The 20,891-nt window shown below is 37.4% G+C and overlaps 1 protein-coding gene across 3 annotated transcripts; it reads right to left on the reverse strand.

Annotated features, from left to right (window-relative positions):
• Positions 1-305: 305 nt before the first annotated feature.
• On the reverse strand, positions 306-19,488 carry postnb (periostin, osteoblast specific factor b). Of its 3 annotated transcripts, XM_041796631.1 has the most exons (22): positions 19,351-19,488; positions 18,788-18,886; positions 12,739-12,806; positions 12,356-12,513; positions 12,104-12,268; positions 11,868-12,014; positions 11,606-11,747; positions 10,488-10,700; positions 10,248-10,382; positions 9,450-9,598; positions 9,156-9,292; positions 8,831-8,961; positions 7,134-7,264; positions 6,738-6,840; positions 6,516-6,583; positions 6,142-6,187; positions 6,005-6,031; positions 4,260-4,409; positions 4,130-4,177; positions 3,736-3,813; positions 3,620-3,655; positions 307-965 (listed from the first exon to the last, which is right to left on the reverse strand). In XM_041796631.1, the coding sequence occupies exons 1-22, from the start codon at positions 19,467-19,469 to the stop codon at positions 937-939; spliced, it is 2,379 nt and encodes a 792-aa protein (XP_041652565.1). In that variant the 5' UTR covers positions 19,470-19,488; the 3' UTR covers positions 307-936. The 3 variants fall into 3 exon arrangements, with proteins under 3 accessions (XP_041652574.1, XP_041652583.1, XP_041652565.1); XM_041796640.1 differs by lacking the exon at positions 6,005-6,031 and having other exon boundaries at positions 306-965; XM_041796649.1 differs by lacking the exon at positions 3,620-3,655 and having other exon boundaries at positions 306-965.
• Positions 19,489-20,891: the final 1,403 nt, after the last annotated feature.

The following is a 20,891-nucleotide window of genomic DNA, read 5'->3' on the forward strand; positions in this document are numbered from 1 at the left end:
GATATGTGGCTTGGGCTGGTCATTAAGCCATCACATATGGAAGAATGTAGCTCTTTTTGTGCTGTTGTAAACATTTATTTTTAATCTACACCTTTTGAGTTTTCCAGAATAAGATTACCAAGCTTGAATAAAAAAAAATGAAATTAAAAATGGAACATTAAAATGGCTGACTCTGACACCTTACTGTCCTTTCATTCTTAGAAATAAAACCTGAAGACATAATAGTTACTGTGGCTATTAAATATTTTTTCATTAAGAAATTCTGACACCTTGAGAGCCTAGGGACTCCAAAAACAACTCCAGATTACAATCTTTTCAGAGAAAACTGGCATTTTTATACCAAAGAATGCACTTTATTGTTGAAAAATAGAAAGGAAAAAACCTGCAGTTGCATACAACGTTTCAAATGATATGAGCTTAGAAGAAATTTACATGAAACATTAAGGAAATTACAGCCAGAAAAATAAGACTTTATCAAAGTTAAAAACATTTATTTTTTCAATATGTATCATGCTGAGATTTATAAATCAACAGAAGCAGCAAATAAAATCTCACTGCTCTAACCTTTACCTCTAGCGAAGACATAAAGAAGTAAAAAAATGTTTTTTATTGCCACTCTAATGGCTTGGATTTGAAAGACTTTGTTACAACCCTGACTTGTTCCGTGTCTGTAAAAGTCATGCCAAAATACTCAGTAAAACACTTTTTACATATGCTGACTTAAATTCTGTTTTAGACATTGCACACTTACAAAACATATACATTCAAAGCACCACTTTAAAAAGAACTGTTTTATTTTGGTCAGTTATACCTGTTACAGTATCTTTGAAAATCACTGACAGTTTAGGTGTGTCCCCTTGAATAACAACATCACTTTTAACCCCCGGATCTGGTGTCTCTCTCTGCCGTTACGCTGATTGTTTCAACCATGTGTCCTCAGTTCCTGTCTCTCCTCCTGTTGCCAGCTGTTATGAAAAGGAAACGAACAATGAAACATATCAGTTAGTCATCTCGTACAGAAAAAAAATCATGTGAATCCTATGTACGCTCTGCATTGAAGTTTCGCATCTAGGCCCTGCATCATTGCTAGCCTTGAGGAAACACCAAGCTCAGCACAGCAGGGGGTGATGATAACAGACTTAGAGCCTACAGGTGGTTACTAGAGTGGAGTAGTGGCTCATGATTTGCTATACAGTATAAAAACAGCAGCTGCAGCGGTATTAGCTCCAAGCTTCAGCATAGCTTTCTCTTGGCTTTGTGATTGCAAGCATGGCAGCAAAGACATAAGACAGGCACAATAGGCTTAAAGGAACAGCTCGACATTTTTGGAAATATGATTTTTGCTTTATTAACATGTCTGTACAGTAAATAAACCTCATTTAGCAGAGGACTGGACAACAATCTGTGTTCAGACCTAAGATATAAAAGTTAAACAACTAGCAGGTCCAAGGCTAACTATATTTATGGCTTACATAAATACATATTTTGTATTTAACATTTTATAGGGACTTATGTCTCAGACTAATCAGCAAGGCACAAAGGTGGTTATGGGTCAACAAGGAGACCGTGTGGCAACGTGTTGAAAACTGAAACCAATAAAGAGGTACAAAAAAATTGCAGTTCCTCAAGTGTCCACTTGAGGCTGGCTGCAAAAGTCCCAGGAGTCAGATACACACCCATGGGAAAAAGAAAACATTGTTGCAGCAGAAATTGAGTTTGGTTCAAAGACAGTTTTGTGCTCATTTCTTGATCTGCACACAATTTACAGAGAGCATATTTTTCTTTTATTTTTCTTTGTTTACTCTCTTTTAACTTTTAACTCATCCATTTTAAATGTATCAAGTATTAATTATTTAATATAAGAGAGCAGCAGCTGATCAAACAGGTAAAGCATGTTGTAACTGGTGCCTGGGAGCAGGGGCGCTGAAAAGGGGAGAATAAGGGGAAGGATTCTAGGGTCCCATGATTGACAGGGGCCCAGAGAGGCCCCTAATACAGTTATAATACTGACAAAATAATATGACACTCAGTCTACAGTCTGTTTTTATTTCAAAACGATTTTAATGGTTTAAAAAGCATCATCTATCTCTGAAATATAATGTTTGGTCAGTAGTTTGGGACTCTCACCCCTCTGCTCTGCAGTAACAGAGGACATTTCTAGTGCGTGCAGACTGGGTGACTGCGCCCAATCCAATCAGACAAATGTTTACATTTTCTGGAAATCAGAAGATTAAGTAGCAACAACCATATAGTCTCATATACGTATTTTTTCACCACAAATCTAATGCCATCACCCATGAGTCTACAGTTTTAGAGATAAATTAGACCTGCATGTGTGGCTACAAGAGGGAGAGAGTGAGCAGTGGAGTATTGGTAGTAAAATCACATTTTCCTTTGTTATTTTTGGTCAAATCACTGAAAACACCATTAAGTAAAACAAAATGGTGAGGTCACCTGAAATGGTGATTATGATGCTATTACAAATGGCATTACATTATAGGAAATACTATATAATGTGAGCCTACTTTACTTAGTTTAACATCTGCTGCTGACTTTATTTAACATTGTTACTGTTGTTATTATTATTAATTTTATGTATTTTTATTGTTTGCTTATTGCATCTTATTAGATGATAAAGTTCAAATTACAATAAATCCTAAAAGGCAATTGGCCATTTTGTTTTTGATGGTGTTTTTAGCTGAGATTTTATTTGTTTCTCCACAGATTATAATTGCATTTCATTTTAATGGAAGAGGTTATTTTGTATTTAAGTTTTGTATTTTCAGGTCATTAATCTTAAGAGAATTCTATGTTCAAGTATTTAAAGAAAGAGATGGGTTTTTGATTATAGAGTATCAGTCTTGCAGCAAAAAAATGAATCTAAATGAATTTTATTGAATTTTCAGTGCTTCCCCTACCAAGTAACTGTCATGTTGTTCTTTTCACAAATATGGGAATGATAATCAAAAATATCATTATAATGCATATTATGTTAAACAGTGTCAAAATTTCCCGCCGGCCTGATGGCTGGCTGTGAGGGGGCCCAGTGAGATTTCTTTTCATGGGGCCCAAAATCCCTGGCAGCTCCCCTGCCTGGGAGATACAAGGTCTGTTAAAAAAAAGCTGTTAAAATTTGCTACAGGTACTTCATCAGCTTTCTATATATCTGCACTATCTTGTGATGGACACTAAGAGGCATCTTCTGTATATTTATGGATATATCAGTCATGTATGTATGTTATAACAAGGCATAAAAGTAAATCTGTTAGGCAAAGGAATGTCACAAGGACATATTTTGTGACCTTTTGATGCAGTCAGACTAACTTTTTCTCTACACTTTCTTTGCTAGCTAAGTTTACTTGCAACTTGCAGTGACTATCACTACAGGTTTAATGTACAGACATCACTTTCCAATCTTCTGATGCAAATCTTAAAAAAAAGAAGAAATGTGGAATTATTCCTTTAAGTATTCTGCCGTGACTGAAGGGGTGTGACGTATATATGTTACAGGACAAACAATATGCCATGTGGACACAACAGTGGACTTGAAATAACAGCCAGGTTAAACACCACGCTGTACAAAATGCAGGTAGTTATTGTCCGGATGTTTTAATTTTACCTAAAACTCTTCTGGGAGGAACTCTTCTTGAATTACCTTTTACAGAGGCAAACACACATATGAGTCACAAACTATTATGAATTACTTTCTCAGTCACTTAAAATGACAAAACTCACCTTGGATGATTTTGGTAAGTCTTTCGGTGTCAATGCTACCATCCCCTTCAATAGTGGTAAAACCTGAAAGGTCAGTGCCTGAAGAAAAAAGAGAAAATGAATATATGATTCAATATAAATTTTACTGTAGTTCAATATAGTTCTCTGTAAAAGATTTGCCATTAAAAATAAGTTGGACTGAGTCCTAAAAACACTGTACCTACATTTGTTTAAACAGCTAAATATAAAGTTATTTCACATGTAACTATGAGGCTGATATACAGAAAAGCTCAAGGATCATCCAATAGCAGTTATATTTACAAATTAAGGACAATTGTGCTTATCTCATAATGCCAAAAATAATACAAATTATCCTTAAATTTCTTTGATCAATTCTGAAATGACTTTTACAGACCTTCCAGGGCAACATTGGTGGTGCCAGTGCTTACTGAGTACTGAGGACCTGCAGACAGATGAAAAATTAATATCAATAAATCCTTTCAGATAAAAACATAAAACACAAACAAAATAATTTCAGGAATTACCTTGGACAACTCTGGTGACTTTGGTGACAACAGGTTGATTTTCAATCACCCTGGTGACCTTTGTGATGGTGGATGGGTTTTCAATCACCCTGGTAACCTTGGTGACTTTGGGTTCTGTTTGGATTACCCTAGTCACTTTGGTCTCAGGGACTGTAAAAAAAAAAGAAAGCTAATCTTACTAAACTGACAATGAGGCGTCCTAACATGGCCCTTTGATACAGAGAATTTTCCATTTGTATGCAGGAGTCATGACAAATGGACCTTTTACTGGATCTGAAAGGTTATTTTCAGGATAAAAATGTGATTCATAATCAAAGATCTTTAATGGTTTGCATAGACATTATTGCACTGCTGTTTTATTTGTGACATGTGTTATATTTGTAGTTGATTTTAAATAAAATATGAAATTTTGTGTTTACATATATATATATATTGCTGGCTAGTGCAAATATTCAGCAGAGAGTAATATGATTTGAGTATCTCATGTAAAGCTATCCCTTCTATTTTTTCATAACTGCAATTGAGTCTTCGCTAAGCCCTACCCCCCTTGTTTACTGTTGCTACTCCTGCCAAGCTTTCCCACCCACCTTTTAGAATATGGAGTTCTCCACTGCATAACTGGGGGGTATCCCAAAGGAAATATCAAAATTCTTTTAAAAAAAGTGTTCCAACACATCAGAGAGGTAGACAGAAACATGCCACATTCAAGACATCATTTTTTAATGGAGTGTGAGCAATTTAAGTTAGCCGTATTTACCTATGGTTTAAACATGTAGCGTGGAAGGATTTTTATTCAATCTTTAATGCAGGATATAATAAAGTTGACAACTGGAAGACCGAAGACAGCTTAGTAACATAAACGTGAAGCAGCAGCTGTGAGCTGAACTTCAGCTGCAGGAAGACCAATTGGCTAGAGGACTGTACTAAACTATCCAAAGTGGACATTTTTCCCTCTTCCACTTCTCCAAATAAATCAATAAGGTTGGATTTTATAGTTTAAAGCTGACAGTGGCTGCAGTTTTGTTCATTAGCTTATGAAGAAGTGGATGGTAAGACCCCAGTGTCATTTGAAATGCCGAGTTTTAACATGGTGTCTGAAGAGAACAAGCTGCTGGTTAGCTATTTGTTGTAATGGTTTATTGGGGTTTTCTGTGGAGTATGTTATTTGGCTATTGTATAGTCATAGCTAATATGCTAAATGAAAGCTAACCTGAAGCTAACAGGGCTGTAACAGGGAAACAACAGCTTGGGTTTTTGCTATATAAGATTTGTGTCAGGTTCAGATAGGAATTTATGACCCATGTGGCACAAACATGTAGTGGAACAAAATTGCTCTTCAACACCAGAGTAACTCAAAATATGATTCCATTTAAAGCTAATGTTGAGTTTGCTTTTGTTTTATGTGTTAACGTTAGCACTTTGCTAGCTAAACTAAGTTGTCTTTCACTGCTCTTGGTTTTTGGCTTTGGGAAAGCAAAAAATTCAACACCCCACTTTAAACATTTGGAGTATCAACTGTCAGATTTGCAGGCCCATAAGCACATGGCTTCAGCATACTAGCCTCTGCTGGAAGCATGACAGTCCTCCTATCCCACGCATAGTTAAGGTTGCTAATGTGGGATTGGACAGTGGCCAGGGCTTAACGAAGGTTCAATTGTTTGATCAAAAACAATGACATAATCTATCACTTTATTGATTAGGAATCACATGATGATGATAGTACTCTGTAATCATCATTACTGTACCTTCCTGGACGACAGTGACGATCCTCTCTATTGACAACAGGAAATATAAAGGCATTATTGACTGTGAAGAATGCTTTTATAAGACTGAGAAAAATTATCTAAAAATATAAAAAAGTATGAAATATTCTGATACTTACTCAAAAACGTAAGTGGGATCTCCTGGTATCTGAATCCTGAAATGTACTGTAATAAAAATAAGAACACCCATTACAACACATAATCAAGCTGATGTTACATAAAGATCCTTACATAAATAAACCTTTAGAAAACTGATGACAGGTTCAGTCAGAACCAGTACATTATAACATCCTTGTTAAAAACCATAAGCTGAATGCTTTACATAAATTGGTTTCAAGCAGATTCATGTCATGTACTTTTTCATGAGTTACATAAGTTTGAATATGCCAGCCAAAGGTGGAATTTAAAGGAGAAATCAAATAAAAACTGCACCCTGCCCTTTAGCCTTGCAGCTTAAAAAAAAAAAAGAAGAAAAGAATTTCTGATATGACACCTTGATCTGCATGTAAGAGATGAGCCTCCTAAACATTGCAAGCAAATCCTGGCTTCCGACAGGAATATCTGGAAGAAAAGGGAGGGCGTTAACCACAGCTGAGCCTTAACAGCAGTTATAAAAACAGTGCAGAGGGTTCATCTCTAGTGATCAACAAAAACCAACAGGAATCTTAACAGCACATTAACAACACGTTAAAAGCAGACATGGTGAAAGCTTTACCTCCAGGATACAAGACTTGGTTGACAAAGTGAACGACTCCATTGGAGGCCATGATATCAGATTCAGGGACTTCAACAGAATTGACTTGCACAGCGTTGTTTGCCTGAGGGTAACAGTTAAAACTATTAAAGAAAACCACAAAATAAGAGGCTTGGATGAACCTGTACTTTAAATAGGAGCGTTCTACCATAAACTGCTTTTATTATTAGCTTATTGAAGGCAATGAGTTCAAACAGAGAGTGAGATGTTATCAGATGATTATAATTGACACTGTCATAAATTTCCTCCAGGATTAGATTATATTTTCCTTTAAAATCAAAGCTGTTAAAAGTTAAGGCCTCTCGTGAACTGCTCCAGGTAAAATTTAAGATAACAGATGCTACAGTATATACTCACAAAAACCAGTTTGAGGTTGCTGCCCTGGAAAGACTTGAGAAGGTTTGTAACACCAGTCTCCAGACCCCCACCAATGAAGACTCCATTGCTGATGTGATACAGGAGGATTGTTCTGAGGGCATTGATGTCACCTGAAATGCAGAATGGCATACAAGGAGACTAGTTGTAATTCATTCTGTGTCATCTTGACACTTTTATAATTATTGCTAATGCTGTTTTGGACCTTCATGACTCTAACTGCTACAACTTTCAATACCAGCCTTATATCTATTATCACTATCATAAATGATAAAGTTAATTTAGGAGCTCCCAACTTCAACTATTACAATTATCAATATTACCCCCATTTCACTGGCATTATAGTCGCTAATGCTGTAATTAGTTGGTTTAATTCTTATCTTTTAGAGTGAACCTTTGTGGTGACATTATTCAATCACTCCCTCCTCTAACTCTAACCTGTGGTGTTCTAGCAAGGTTCAGTTTTAGGTCCTATATTATTCTATTAATACACTGTCCCTTAGCCAAATCATTCAAGGCCAAAAAGTCTCCTTCCACTACTTTGCAGACAACATGCAGATATACCTGCCCCTGAGACCTGAGGACCCTGGAAGCCTATCTGCTGTCAAAGATGTTTAACTGGTGTAAGCTGCTGGATTGCACAAAACTTTCTGCACCAACCCCAAATCAGAAATTATATTACTTAACCCACAACACTCCCTTTCCATCAATAACAACCACTTAGTAACTAATATTAAACCCTCAGCCCAGAAGTTCAGTGTATTTCTTGATTCCAACTTTTTATTCAAGCCTCATATATCAGTTGTTAAACCATGCTATCAACAGTTACATATCATCTCCAAAAATAAAAACAGTACTCACTCAATAAGATCTGGAAAAAGTCATTCATGCTTTCATTTTTTCTAGACTAGATTACTGCAATTCCCTTTAAGCCAGTATCGACCAGAAGTCCCTCTCTTGCCTCTTACTAGTTCAGAGTGCAGCAGCTAGACTTCTAACTGGTTTTAACAGACGACCCCAGTTTAAGCTTCCCTACACTGGCTCCCTGTTAGTTTTAGAATTGATTTTAAGATTTTACTCATAACTTTTAAAGCACGTATGGATCTTGCTCCAAGCTATGTATCAGAATTATTAAGCCCCTATGAGCCAGGCCACATGATGTCTTTATTGCATAGTATCTTATGAAGTCTATGCCCTAATGATCTTTGATGTCTTAGATTTCAAGGTGACCAGTGATATCAGGGTTCTTGATGTCTTAAGTTGCTGACGGATTATTATATTCATCAGGTTTTTGCTTAGGTTCTTTAACTGCTTGGGTTCTGCTGACATTTGGTGCCATTTGCTTTGTTGCATTTGTCTTTTGTTTGGGTTCTAGCCCAACATAGTTTTGGTATATGATTGTTCAGCTTGAATCTGGCTCTACTCAAAGTTTTTGCCTCTTTTCCTATAACTATAACTTTGCTAATTTTTTCTTAGTTATGTGCTTATGGTGGATTAATGTTGGGTCTTAGCAAATAATACAACAAAAGTCACGGCCTAGGCCTGATTATGTCATAAAGTACCTTGAGATAACATTTGTCATGAATTGACGGCATACAAATAAGGATTCACTGACTGATGATTGATTGCTCTTCAACCTTTAAACACATCAAAAGGTAATGGGAGTATGGGAGACGTACTCTTCAACAAATCCATATCACTTGAGCTCAAACTAGCAAAAGCCTTATCGCTCGGGGCAAACATAGTGTAGTCTCCCTCCTGTCTCAGCAGGTCAGTCAAACCAGCAGCTTCCATCAGAGACAAAAAGATCCTGCAGCACAGGGAAGAGAACAGTACATTAGCTGTAAGAGAAACCACTGAGGACTGACATATTGCAACAACAGTGCTTTCTCATTCCCATATGTTCCATGTGGATTTAATGGAGAGATTCAAAAAGATGTGGTTAAATATTATGCTGCATTTTAATACCACAGTCCACTTTCTGGAACATTGCTTTGAACTCACTTGAACCCTCCGTTTTCGGTCAGAATCTCAAGCATATTTTTTTCCGCTGGTTTCAACAGAGTCTTCATGACATGGAGGGCCCCATTGCTTCCTTCTTTACTACCTCTGACCAGACAGGAATTCTCAATGCACACAGCCTGCAGAAATAATCCACATGTTAAAGGAAAGGGATTAATGTTATGTCTCAAAGTCAAGAGACCTGATGGTAAAATGATACAGAGGTAATGCATAAAGTGTGTGTTAAATGGCACTCTGCCAAAATTTTAGGGCTATACTTCAGAGAGAAAGACGCACCGTGCGATAAATGAAAACTCTCAGAGTTTTTCCTCCAATGGTCTCCAGCCGCTGGCCATTGTACAGCTGTCCTAGGACAAGCTTATTCTTCAAGACGTGGTTCTCCAGGATTATCTTGAGTTGCCTCTGATCCATGGACATCACTTCATCTGAAGCAGAAAAAATGTACATAAAGAGATCAATCATATCTGCAGCAGTTCACAGTTATATGCCATTTACTATTTTTATGTATTTGGCCTTCTGTTTTTTAATAACCAAAGCAAGCAGCAACAGCTCCAACTGTGAAGAAATTCATATCTGCTCTCAGTGACTTGATTTACAGCACATTTCTGTAGGTCATTAGACATGATTTGTAGGTTGCTGAACATGGAAGAATTTATGCTTTGAATGTAAGGTTTCTGTTACATCCAGCTGTTTTTGTCTTTTGCATTCCTTTAAACTATGTGCCCATAAAGATAGAAGTATTTCTCAATTAGTTAAAAATTCTTGTCACAGAAACAAAACAACTTCACTCCCTTTGGGAGAAGTTCAGGAATGTTTTTTTAGAGGAGAGGGTATTTGGTGCGATACAGCATGAAGCTGCAACAGTATTCCAATAAATCCACAATTTCTCTCAAGCTCTGTATATTTACATACCATTTTATTTAATCAGCATGTGAGTCAGCGTGTGAAAGGAAAAACATATTCCCCTTAATTCCACACTGTGAGTAAATGTGGTTTAACCAGGTGTCATATTTAACCAGCAGAAGAGAGGAAAAAAGAGAACTTTTATGATGTAATGATCAGTACATGACTCACCAGTGAAAACAGCATTGACAGGAGCCAACAGAGTGTACTCAGCCTCTGGTCTCATGGCAGCAGACAGGCCCAGCTCGGACACCATGTCACCAAAGGTTGACTGGGAGCTTCCAACAAGTTCCATCACTTGCTTGGCTTAAAGGGCACAGGATATCCCAACACCGTTAACACATTGTTATGTAAAATCCAGAGCACATTCTTTGGATTCACAGAGGTATAAAAAGGATGTGTGAGTTTTACCTGAGTCTGGCATGAGTACTTTGTCAATCAGATGGATGACACCGTTGGTGGTGACGATGTCCTTCTTGCTCACCATCTTAATGCCGTTGACTGTTAGGCTTTCACCATCACAGCCAATCTCAATGTTGTTGCCCTCCAAGGTCTCATAAGAGCTGCCAGCCATGATGGCCTCAGAGCACTGAACCGAGTTCAGGAGGTGGAAATTAATGAGAGCTGAAAAAGCATGAGAAAGTTAACAATTATTATGTCATAAAGTCAGACAGACATTTATAGGAATGAAGAGTAGATCAGCTTTATACATGGTCTGCTTTATGTTCTTTCCCATGTTACACTGCAGCTGTATGGACATGGATATAACATCATAGGAACCTGGAGACCCCTTGGATCCCTATGGTCCATTAAAGTGAAGACTTGGGATTTCTTCACGTATCTGAGCAAATTTCTGTGAAATGGTGGGATTTTACACCAAAGGGCAAGCTGTGTGTGTGTAAAACACTTTGGGCTGTTGCCAATTTCAACCAGCTTGCTCAATGAAGCAGCTGTTTCCTGCCTCTCACAACAAGTTAAAGTAAAGAATGCTGAGATTTTGAGCATTTGTTGCTTCTTTGTCATTTTTGAGCGCTTAAAATCATAATTTTTGGAGACTCATATTAGCAGAATAATGTTACAGTTCTTGTGGATGCTCCACTAGCATTTATACATGACTTTAAAAAACTTAACCAAAGTATCAAATGATGTGTTGCATTGTTTGACTTTCCAACCACAATTTCACGCATGACTTGAAACTTGAGTTTTCTTTTTATTACTCTTTAACACAACTTTGTTACAAACAGCTCGCCAAACGTGTGCAGGTTCCAGATCCATTGTGGCTTCATCTGCTTTGAATTGGGAGACGTTGAACATGAAAAAACACCCCTTTAAGGGTGACTACGTCTAACAGACGCGTTTCCAAGAAACCACTGCATGTCTGTTCCTACTCCTTCATCATTAAAGATAAATATGGTTCCAGTTTTCCACAGTTTATATAAATCCCCAGTTTCTGCAGCAATGTTTCAAACAGCCCTTGGGTGGACATTAAGGAACAGAAACAGACCTCTCACAATGAAAGTGTGGTTTACCTTTGAGAGCTTCGCTGTTGCTCTGAATTCTCTCCAACACATCAGGTCCCAGGCTGTCAAAGGCTTCGTTGGTGGGAGCAAAGAGAGTGTATTGTCCTGCCTCACCAAGCTTCTCCAGCAGTCCAGCATTTTGAGCCAGATCCTACATAATCATTTTAGATTAACTGTTATATATATATTAGACAAATCAAGTTATCATGAACAAATTATCAGGAACTACAGCTGCTGTGTTTCATGTTTCCATCTATATGTGTGTACTCACACTCAAAGTTGTCAGGTCATCATTGACCTCGATGACATCCTGAATTGTGCTTCCAACAGCGCTGATAACACGGTCAATGACATGCACAACTCCATTGGTTGCAACCTGATTGCCATGGATAATCCTGGCACAGTTTACAGTAACCACCTGAGCAGAACAAAAATTTAAAACACTGAGACATATTTTTGTACAATTGCAATAGGATTGCTTTGAGTTTAGTGAACGGTTATACTCACCCCATTGGAGTAATGGTGAATGTAGAGACCAAGGTCATTGTACATGGAGGTGACAGTCATTCCATTCTTTAAATCTTTGGTCAAAAGGCGTTTATTGGCCATGTGATAGTGCAAAGCGTTGTACAGTTCAATGTTCACATTGCTGACCAGTGCAGACCTCACTGCCTGTTAGGAGAAGAAAAAGAAAAGTTAAAACCTAATATATAGAGATGTTAAACCATTTTCCCCTTCAACCAAGTTTTATTCACTCACCTCATCCAGTTCCTCCCAAGCTTCATTGCTGGGTGCAAAGAAGGTAAAGGATCCAGATCCCTCGATTTCAGGCCTAAGCTCTGAAATGTCTGAGTATTGTTGGGTTGAAGTTGCTTTCACTAGTCCCAAGGTGCCATACACATGGTCAATCGGGGCCACTGGAAAATAATTAATCACCAGCATGTGCTTGTCTTTAAATAGAAAACTATGAAACAGTAAAATCTCGAAAACAAAGACAGAACACGTGCTGATAATGTGCAAAGACATCTTCTTCTAGTTTACTGGTTCTGTTTTCAAGAAGAGCACACAGCTGCTATACAGTTGGTGGCTATGGCCTCATTTAACCCTCGTGTTTATTTCAATGTAGCATCTTACAACTGTACCTGCAGGGCAACCTTTGGTAACGCCTTCCATTTTCATGTACCCTGGGCAGCACTCATAAAGCACAGTCCTGCAAACAAACACACAGATCAAATGTGGGCATTTAACGTAATAGAAGTCACACCTATACTTAAATGCACTGCTCTGTTTCTTTTATTGTAGCTATGAATCATATCCATAGCTGCACAAAGATGCCATGTTTTCAGCTAAGAGATCAAGCAGCTTTGATTTGGTGTGTACACCATTTCCACATGTAACTCATTATTTCCATCACTACACAAATAGACTGCTTGATCCAACAGCCACAGGGAAAATCTGAAGGTAAGTATGCCTGTAAAGTAATCATCTATCATTACACTAGATTCTTGCATTAGCAAGCCCCCTTCTTTGAATCTAAACAGTTATTTGAAATCATTATTTTACTTCTAGTTAACCTCCAGTTGGCTTAATTTTGGCATTCAAAAGCAGCAGCACAGATAGAGCTAAGTTGTTGTAAATTTTTTGTTGACACCAGAAACATTGAAAAGCGCTTATCCCTGTATGAAAACAACCATCTGAAAAACAGTGCTATAAATTTTGAACAGAAGTTCTATTGTTTTTTTTTTCTTACAAACTTTTATTGAAACCAAAAGCCCACTGTCATTTCTTTTTTTAATAAATTAGATAAAAATAAGAAGTGTGTTTTTTAGCTCTTAGGCAGACATATGAGTGACAGTGTCTCCTCTCTGCAAACCCTGAACAGTGCCGGACACCGTAGCCTGAGGAGGAAGGTAGAATTCAAAGTGCAGCTGCAACATATAAAGTGACTGTAACGCCTGTGTCAGCACGTTTGAACATGTTGAAACTATAGCATTGTTTCCATTTCTTGGAAACCAGAGATTTGGAGATGTACAATCACCTCAAATAGCTAACGGGTATTCAGCAATAAAAAGACCCACAAGACAAAAAGAACCACTGCGGATATACCCATACGGGGGGTAAACAATACCATATGTCTGGATCTGGCTGAGAGTTAAATTGTTGTTGGCTGCCCAGTTTTAACTGTTAGGAAACTTTAACAGGGAAACCACTTCTTCCCTCATTGTACAGCCCAACATGATTATAATAATCACCACAAACAGCAAAAACATTATCAAGTCCACTTTTATACAAGTCCACTACTTTAATATGCCACAGGTGAATGTGGGTGATTATCATGAAAGAACTCTGTTACACATGGATAAATCTAAAGTGGACAGCTAGCCATCAGAAGCCCTAACAACTTCTAATCAAATCATTTGGTCAAGACTTTTTTCTTTTACTGCAGTGGCTGTGCTCCACAGCTGATGCCTCAGACAGAGTACAGACTGAGGCTTCAGGGTCATGGCTAACTGCACCTCTTAAACAGCTGAATCTGAATCAAAGTTGAATGGATTTGAGGGAAGGGGATGAGATCACTCAAGCCTTATTGGGGCAGAGTCAGCAAAACCCTCGCTACATTGCTCTCCCACACAGAGGGATTATGTCTGGATGTGGATTCGGAAACTTCTGAATTGTCAGCGTCTCTATAAAAGAACTGTTCCACTGAGATTCATGATAACTTTGTAATATATTATATAAGATGTGTGGCTTTTTTCCAAGTCAACCCATCACTTATGGGCAGTTTGGAAGTTTGAAAAATTTTTCTTGGAGACAGAGCTCCTCTAGAAACACAAATATTTGTTGAATAAAAACTTGAAGACAACCTTGACTGGCTTAATAAAGTTAGATTGATCATCAATGCCAGAAACTACTGTAGAAAGTGCAGTGTAAGCCGGATGACATCATCTTGGTCAGTGAAGGTTTTTATGGGTTCAAGATGTTTGCCTGTTGTTTAAAGTTACAGTAGGAAATATCTTATTGCAATGTGCTTCAGTGCAATAAGTGATTTTTTTAAATTTTATTTTAAGTTGAACACATTCAGTACAGATTTTTTTTTTTTTGCCCTTGACAGTCTTTATTTGTGCGGTGATAGGCAAAGATGTCGGCACTAGGTGTATTCATGTACTCTGTGACACTTGAGATTTACAACTGATTATCCAGAGAGTGCATCCTTAAATCAGCTCCAAGGAAACATGTAGAACTAAGGAAAAACATCTTGTAATTCTTCTATTGAACTTTTGGGAATCGCCTAAAGAACTCATGGAAGTGTGATGGGAGAACAGGTTTGATTAAGGTTTTAAGGATTAAGGTCATCTTTGTCATATACTTATGTTTAAGAGAGATGCAAAACATTTATTATTTTGCTATCCAAGAGATATTTGCCTTTGTATGTTGTCAGTGTAACTATGTCTAGATAGCTCTTTTGTCATGTCCTGTTTAAGTAAAGACTAAATTTAATTTAAACTTATTCATTTGACCACACCCGTGAAACAGTGTTGTCCAATCTAGAACCCACGGTCCTTTTAAACTGTTCCACAGCAAATTCTTTTGAACATGGAGTGCTTAGTTGGCTGTAAAGTTCTCCTTAGTTTATACACTAGGTGCAGTTTTAATTCTGTAAACAAACATTTTGACAGGGATGCTTTGTTGATGTGCTTTTTCATGACCAAATTGAAATGACAATGTAGCTGGTAAACATATTGACAACTGAAATAATAACCATATCTGGATTCACAATGCCCTATGATCTTAGGCAAAAGGATTACGGCAATAAATAGCAGCATGAATCATGCTTATTTATATAGTGTATTGCACTAATCATCTTTGAGAACCAACACTCCTATAAAGTTTGGCAGCTTCATACAGTTTGCTCTTTCTTGTGTCTGAATTTGAAGATGAGCCATCAGCGTCCCCTCTCTCTGCTGCTTGGAGTGTCACCCTGACCAGGGGCAGATCCACCAGGAGCCATGGCTATTCAAGGCCCCCTGAAATCTGATTGGCCACCCAAAAAATTGTATCAGTGATTGGATATTTGCCTTGTTAACCATTGACAGAACCAAAGTAATGCCACTTCCAGCTCTCCAAAGTGACCACACCCCTGTTTGGGTGAAAAAGCTCCCTGTTTGAACGGCAGTAAACTGGGAAAAAGTGGTAGCAAAGCGATTAAATGCTACTGCATTGCATTTTGAGCATCTAACACTTAAAAAGCAATCACTTACCATGTATTTTTTAATCCAAAATTGATGAAGGAGGGCTAAAGAAGAGCCCTGTGTCTTTGAGCCAAAAGTAGAGAGGAGTTAAGTGTTCAAATGCTGGACCGTTACTCCGTTTCTAATCACTTCATGCTACCAGTTGCTCTCTAACAACAGGAGCTGGAGTCTGCTTAGCTATTAGGGGTGGGACAAAAAATCGATACACTGAAACATCGCGATACTTCCTGGCGTGATATTGTATCGATATTTTAAAATGCAGTATCGATATTTAATTAATTAGCTAATTATTCACTTTGTTGGTGCGTAGTTTGTGGTGTAATTTCACCCCCTGACCCCTAGTTGGCGGCAGGCATCGCTAGCTGGCAGTGGACTCTTGCCTCTTCTCTCTTGAGACAACGAGATTACACGAGACTTCCGGTCTGTGTGAGCCAGTTGCTTGTACCTACCCCGCAGAGCGACTTCTGCTGCATTCATAGTGGATGTGTAGACTTATTTTGGCTTCCAAAACATTAAAGACAGCACAAACTTAGACAGGAGTTAGACAGTCGTTTGCAAGATATGCCTCGCCAGAGTAAAATACTGAGACAACACAACGAATCTACGAGTTAGGCATCATCGCGTTAGAGCTACAGCTAACGGCTAACATCAACAAACAAGCCTGTTGAAGCTACCGCTGGTCTCTACTCATGCAACCATAATCACAGTCGTATTATTTGTAAGGACCTGTCCCGTGTAGTGTTGTTAAGAATGACGGCTTCGGTAACACAAGAAAGAAATACTGGCCTGTCACGTCATGCCCTCCGCAAAACACAGTCCATCAGTCTTAAAGCTGTACGTGACGATCAGCTCGTCTCCCATAGTCTCCCTCCACAAACACATTATGTGATGACATAAAAAACTGATAAAATATGAAATATAAAGGATTGGAGTACAGTCACTCTATAATAATTTATTCCCCTTTTCTTAAAAAAAAGAAAATCACGGTAGCATTTTAATTCAGTGCAACAAATGGGGAAAATCCTCATCTTCAGATTGAACAAAGATAGCTATAATGCGAGACGATGCAGGACTATATATCTTTTAAATAGCTTAATTCTACATTGTTAAATTCGATATTAACTTAAAATTACATAATAAGTTATACATATATATACTACACACATATGTATAGACTTTATGCACTTCATATTCAGTATTTAGCTCAGTCTGTGTCAAATTCTGTGAAATTGATACTAAATTGTTGTGAATAAACTGAGAAATCCTGCACTTGACCATTTTATAACTATTTTGTATTCTCTAGTTAGACATAGTTTGTGATGTAGCGTTATACACATGTGATGTGTATTTTTCCTGATATAGTCTGTAGGCATCATTATCATTCATCTTTTTCACTGGTGTTTAAAAAGCTAACTAAAGATTGCAAAAATTGGAAATATCGTAGAATCGCAATTTAAATCGAATTGGCATCTAAAAAATTGTAAAAAATCGAATCGGGAGAAAAGTGAATCGTCCCAGCCCTATTACCTATAAAAAGATTTTTCACACATTTATCAGAGTATTAATGACATTTTAAAAGTTGAGAATCAACTCATTTAACAAGGTTAAAACAAATACATACTTTAGGTCATAAGATGGGGTCTTTGGTCCAGTTAGACTGAGAGTCTGAATAGACAATCACATAAGCCTAAAACTTTGTTCATTTTACAATTTTAAGATGCCAATCCTTACTCTGAAATGTCACATACTCTCAATGACCATAAATGTATACGTTTTTCATATTTCAAGAATTTAAATCCCAAATGACCCAGACTTTCCCATTTACTGACATTGATTTCAATGTAATTATCACCCAGAAAGGGACAGGTCTGGCATTGTTGGGCAAAGTACCTGGATGAGTTGAAACTATCAGTTAAGGGTAAGCTGTGAAGTAGGCCGTTTTTTTTTTTTTTTTCTTGAAGTATATTCAGTTACTAAATTTATCTTCACCTATATTTTCTCTATGTGCCCCTCAGTTAAAAAAGCTTGGACACCCCTTCATCAAAAGATATTAAGTAAACCCCACAGAAGCTCTGGGTGTTTTTGCAACTCAAACTGGAATATATAGAAACTTTTAAAAATTGTTTCAGCTGACCCAGCAAGAATTCTCTGTAATGTGTAAATCCACTAATAAATTAATATGCAACTTTTGCCTATTTATCTTTTGATTGATTTCACTGCTCCAGGCCAGATCCACTGAATAAGGAAAAGCTATTTGGCTGTTTGCATTATTATTTGCTGAGTTCAGTGAGCAGTTCAGCATATTCATCATGGAGCGCTAAGCCGAGTTAGACTGAAAGGCTTGACTTTGGCATTGTGTGAGCGCAGAGGGCAAGCTAAACATTTGTGTGTGAGGGGGAGGGGGGAGAGACTGTAAAAGAGGCATGGCTTCTGTCCATGTTTAAGCTCAAAAGTGCTGAGAGGACTGGAACAATAAGAGAAAAGGGTCTTGTCTAAATGACCGAACTGAACACTTTTCCATTTATGAACACAGTCAACATTTTGAAGCCACATCACATCCTGGAGTCAGTGGTTCACCACTGTGGCATCCAACAACGACCAGGCTCCTTAAGAAAACCCTAACTTTCAGTTTATAGGATTGAACAGGACATTCTTCAATGCAAAAGATTGAGGGCTGTGTCCATAAATCTGTTTTTCATTTGTGGCGGTAGTTTGATTCAAAGTAAGATAACAGATGTCAGTCTCTATAGAGACTTTCAAGTTTCCATGAAAACTCTTAAAGGAGAAGCAGGAGAGGAAAATGTGGACACTAAAAATACTGCTATTCTTTCAAAATTTAAGAGAGAAGATAGTGAAATTAAGCTTTTGTCGTCACTGGATTTGCTTGTAATGCTCATCTTTAAACTAAATTATCCTGATGGGAACATGAAACAGCACTCACGCTTTCCTTCCACAGATGGCCCCCTGGTACCAGTTACGACAAGTGCTGAAGTATTTCTTCTTGGTCCCCATGACTTGCTGGAGTGCACACACATTGGGTCTGGAGAGAATAAAGGGTGAAAAGGGGAGAAAAGAAAGTATTAATTAACAAGAAAAAATGTGGATTAAATGCTAAGGTAATAAAGTTATTACATTTTTTTGACAACTAAGCCTGTGTATCAGACAAGTATTCAAAAGTGAATAACAATTTTGCAGTGACCCTCCTGCTTCTGATGAGATAACTGACATAAATGCAATTAAATAGGTTTGTAGATTAGGGTTAGGTTCTGATAACTAAGTTAATGTCAATCAAATTAATAATAAGTTATCACATATCATATGACAGAAAACAAAAACATTTAAACAACTGCAAATGCTCTATAACTTAAAAAAATAAGTATTTAGAAATATGAGAGAGAAATAAGTTTTCTTTTAGTAAAGGTTAAAGACTTTTGCATGCACATAAAATATCTTGGTTTCAAAAGAGTGTAAAAATGCAATAATGAAAAATATTGATAGACCTACCCTTCTTTTCTTGCCCTGATGCGACTGTGGGCGACTATTTTGTCATAAGCTGAAGAATCAGCTTTGTCAAATGTGGAGAGCACAAAGAGTGCAAAGGCAGTTGCAAAAAGGAGCTTCATCCTTGATTTTTTTGCTAGCCCTTCCAGACCCAGAGTAACGGGAGAAGACTGAGAGCTGGAGTTTATATAGCACAAGTCTTACCCTCCACTCAAGGAGGATGGTAACATCCCATGCATGCATGGACCACCCAGAACCTCCCAAAAAGACAACTCTTTGTGCTAGTGTGCACAATGTTTTAATTAATTTTGTCATGATTTACATTAAATGGGCATTTTGATGTGTTATCAAATTTATGAAGTGACATTTATAGGATGTAGGACTATAATCAGATCTATGAATTCTTTTAGCTATGATTTTCTTATCTTTGCAATCCATCCCATCTGCAGGTTTAAAAGTACACACACTTTGATGCAATTCTCTTTAAGGAATGCAATAAAATATTCCTGGTAAATGTCCCTGTTTAACTCCAGCACAAAGAAAACATGAAGGATTTATGGAGAATTATTTTTAAAAACTAATTGCTTTATAAAGAACAGTTAAATCAGCTGGACAATTAAGCACACGTGGCTTGACACCAGGGTTTAAACTAATAGCTTATGTGAACACAAATCTCAGTGCACAGCTTCAAACATCAGAGCCTTTTATTTAAATCCCTGAAGTCAAGTGTCATATTAGGAGACAAATAAAATAAGCAGATGGGATTGAAAATCCAGATTTATCATTCCTGTTAAAGTGTCAAATATTGGACCGCAAACAAAAAACATTACATAATCTTGGTTTAAATGCCAGAGCACTGATAGTTTAAATATTTCAAGATGGAGTTTGCTCCATCTTGTGGCAGGAGGGAGTGCAGGCAGTGAGTCTGAGCTTCAGTACTTCAAATACAGTAGAGTTCATAGTTACATAATCATTTGAGAGGGGATTGAGGCTGAGGTAAATCACTTTTTGATCTGTCAAAAAAGGTACATAAAAAAGCAGTCAAATAAAAGTAGCCCTTCTTATTAAACCTGGATATCTGCCAAACTTTTTTCATATTGTACAATGTCCTTAAGTCCATTAAAGCCACAAACACTGAGTCTCTTTGAACTGTTTTAGTCTTACAAGACAAGAGCTTCCAGGACAAAGACATCTAAACTTTTCTGTTAAAAACAGAAGAACCACATTACAAGCACAACAACAAGGAGATAATTATCTGTGAAAAAGTCACAGTTTTACAACTTCAAGGTCTAAAATGTTAGATAAAATCATTTAAAGTTATCACTCATAAATGCTTGGACAACAGGTGTCACAGGCTTAAAGCAGCTTCTAAAAAATGTGGTATTAAATCTTTTTTAGCGATCCTAATCTTGCTCTTTCTCAAAGCAAATGACCCTTGGCTTTGTGACCATAAATTACTATTTAATTCGTATTAAAACATTATGAGTGCTGCTGTTGTTAAGCTTAACAGAGGATGTTGTTGTAATTCACAGCAGACCCAAGTG

This window comes from Cheilinus undulatus, linkage group 2 (genome assembly GCF_018320785.1).
Source record: "Cheilinus undulatus linkage group 2, ASM1832078v1, whole genome shotgun sequence".
Classification (NCBI taxonomy): domain Eukaryota; kingdom Metazoa; phylum Chordata; class Actinopteri; order Labriformes; family Labridae; genus Cheilinus; species Cheilinus undulatus.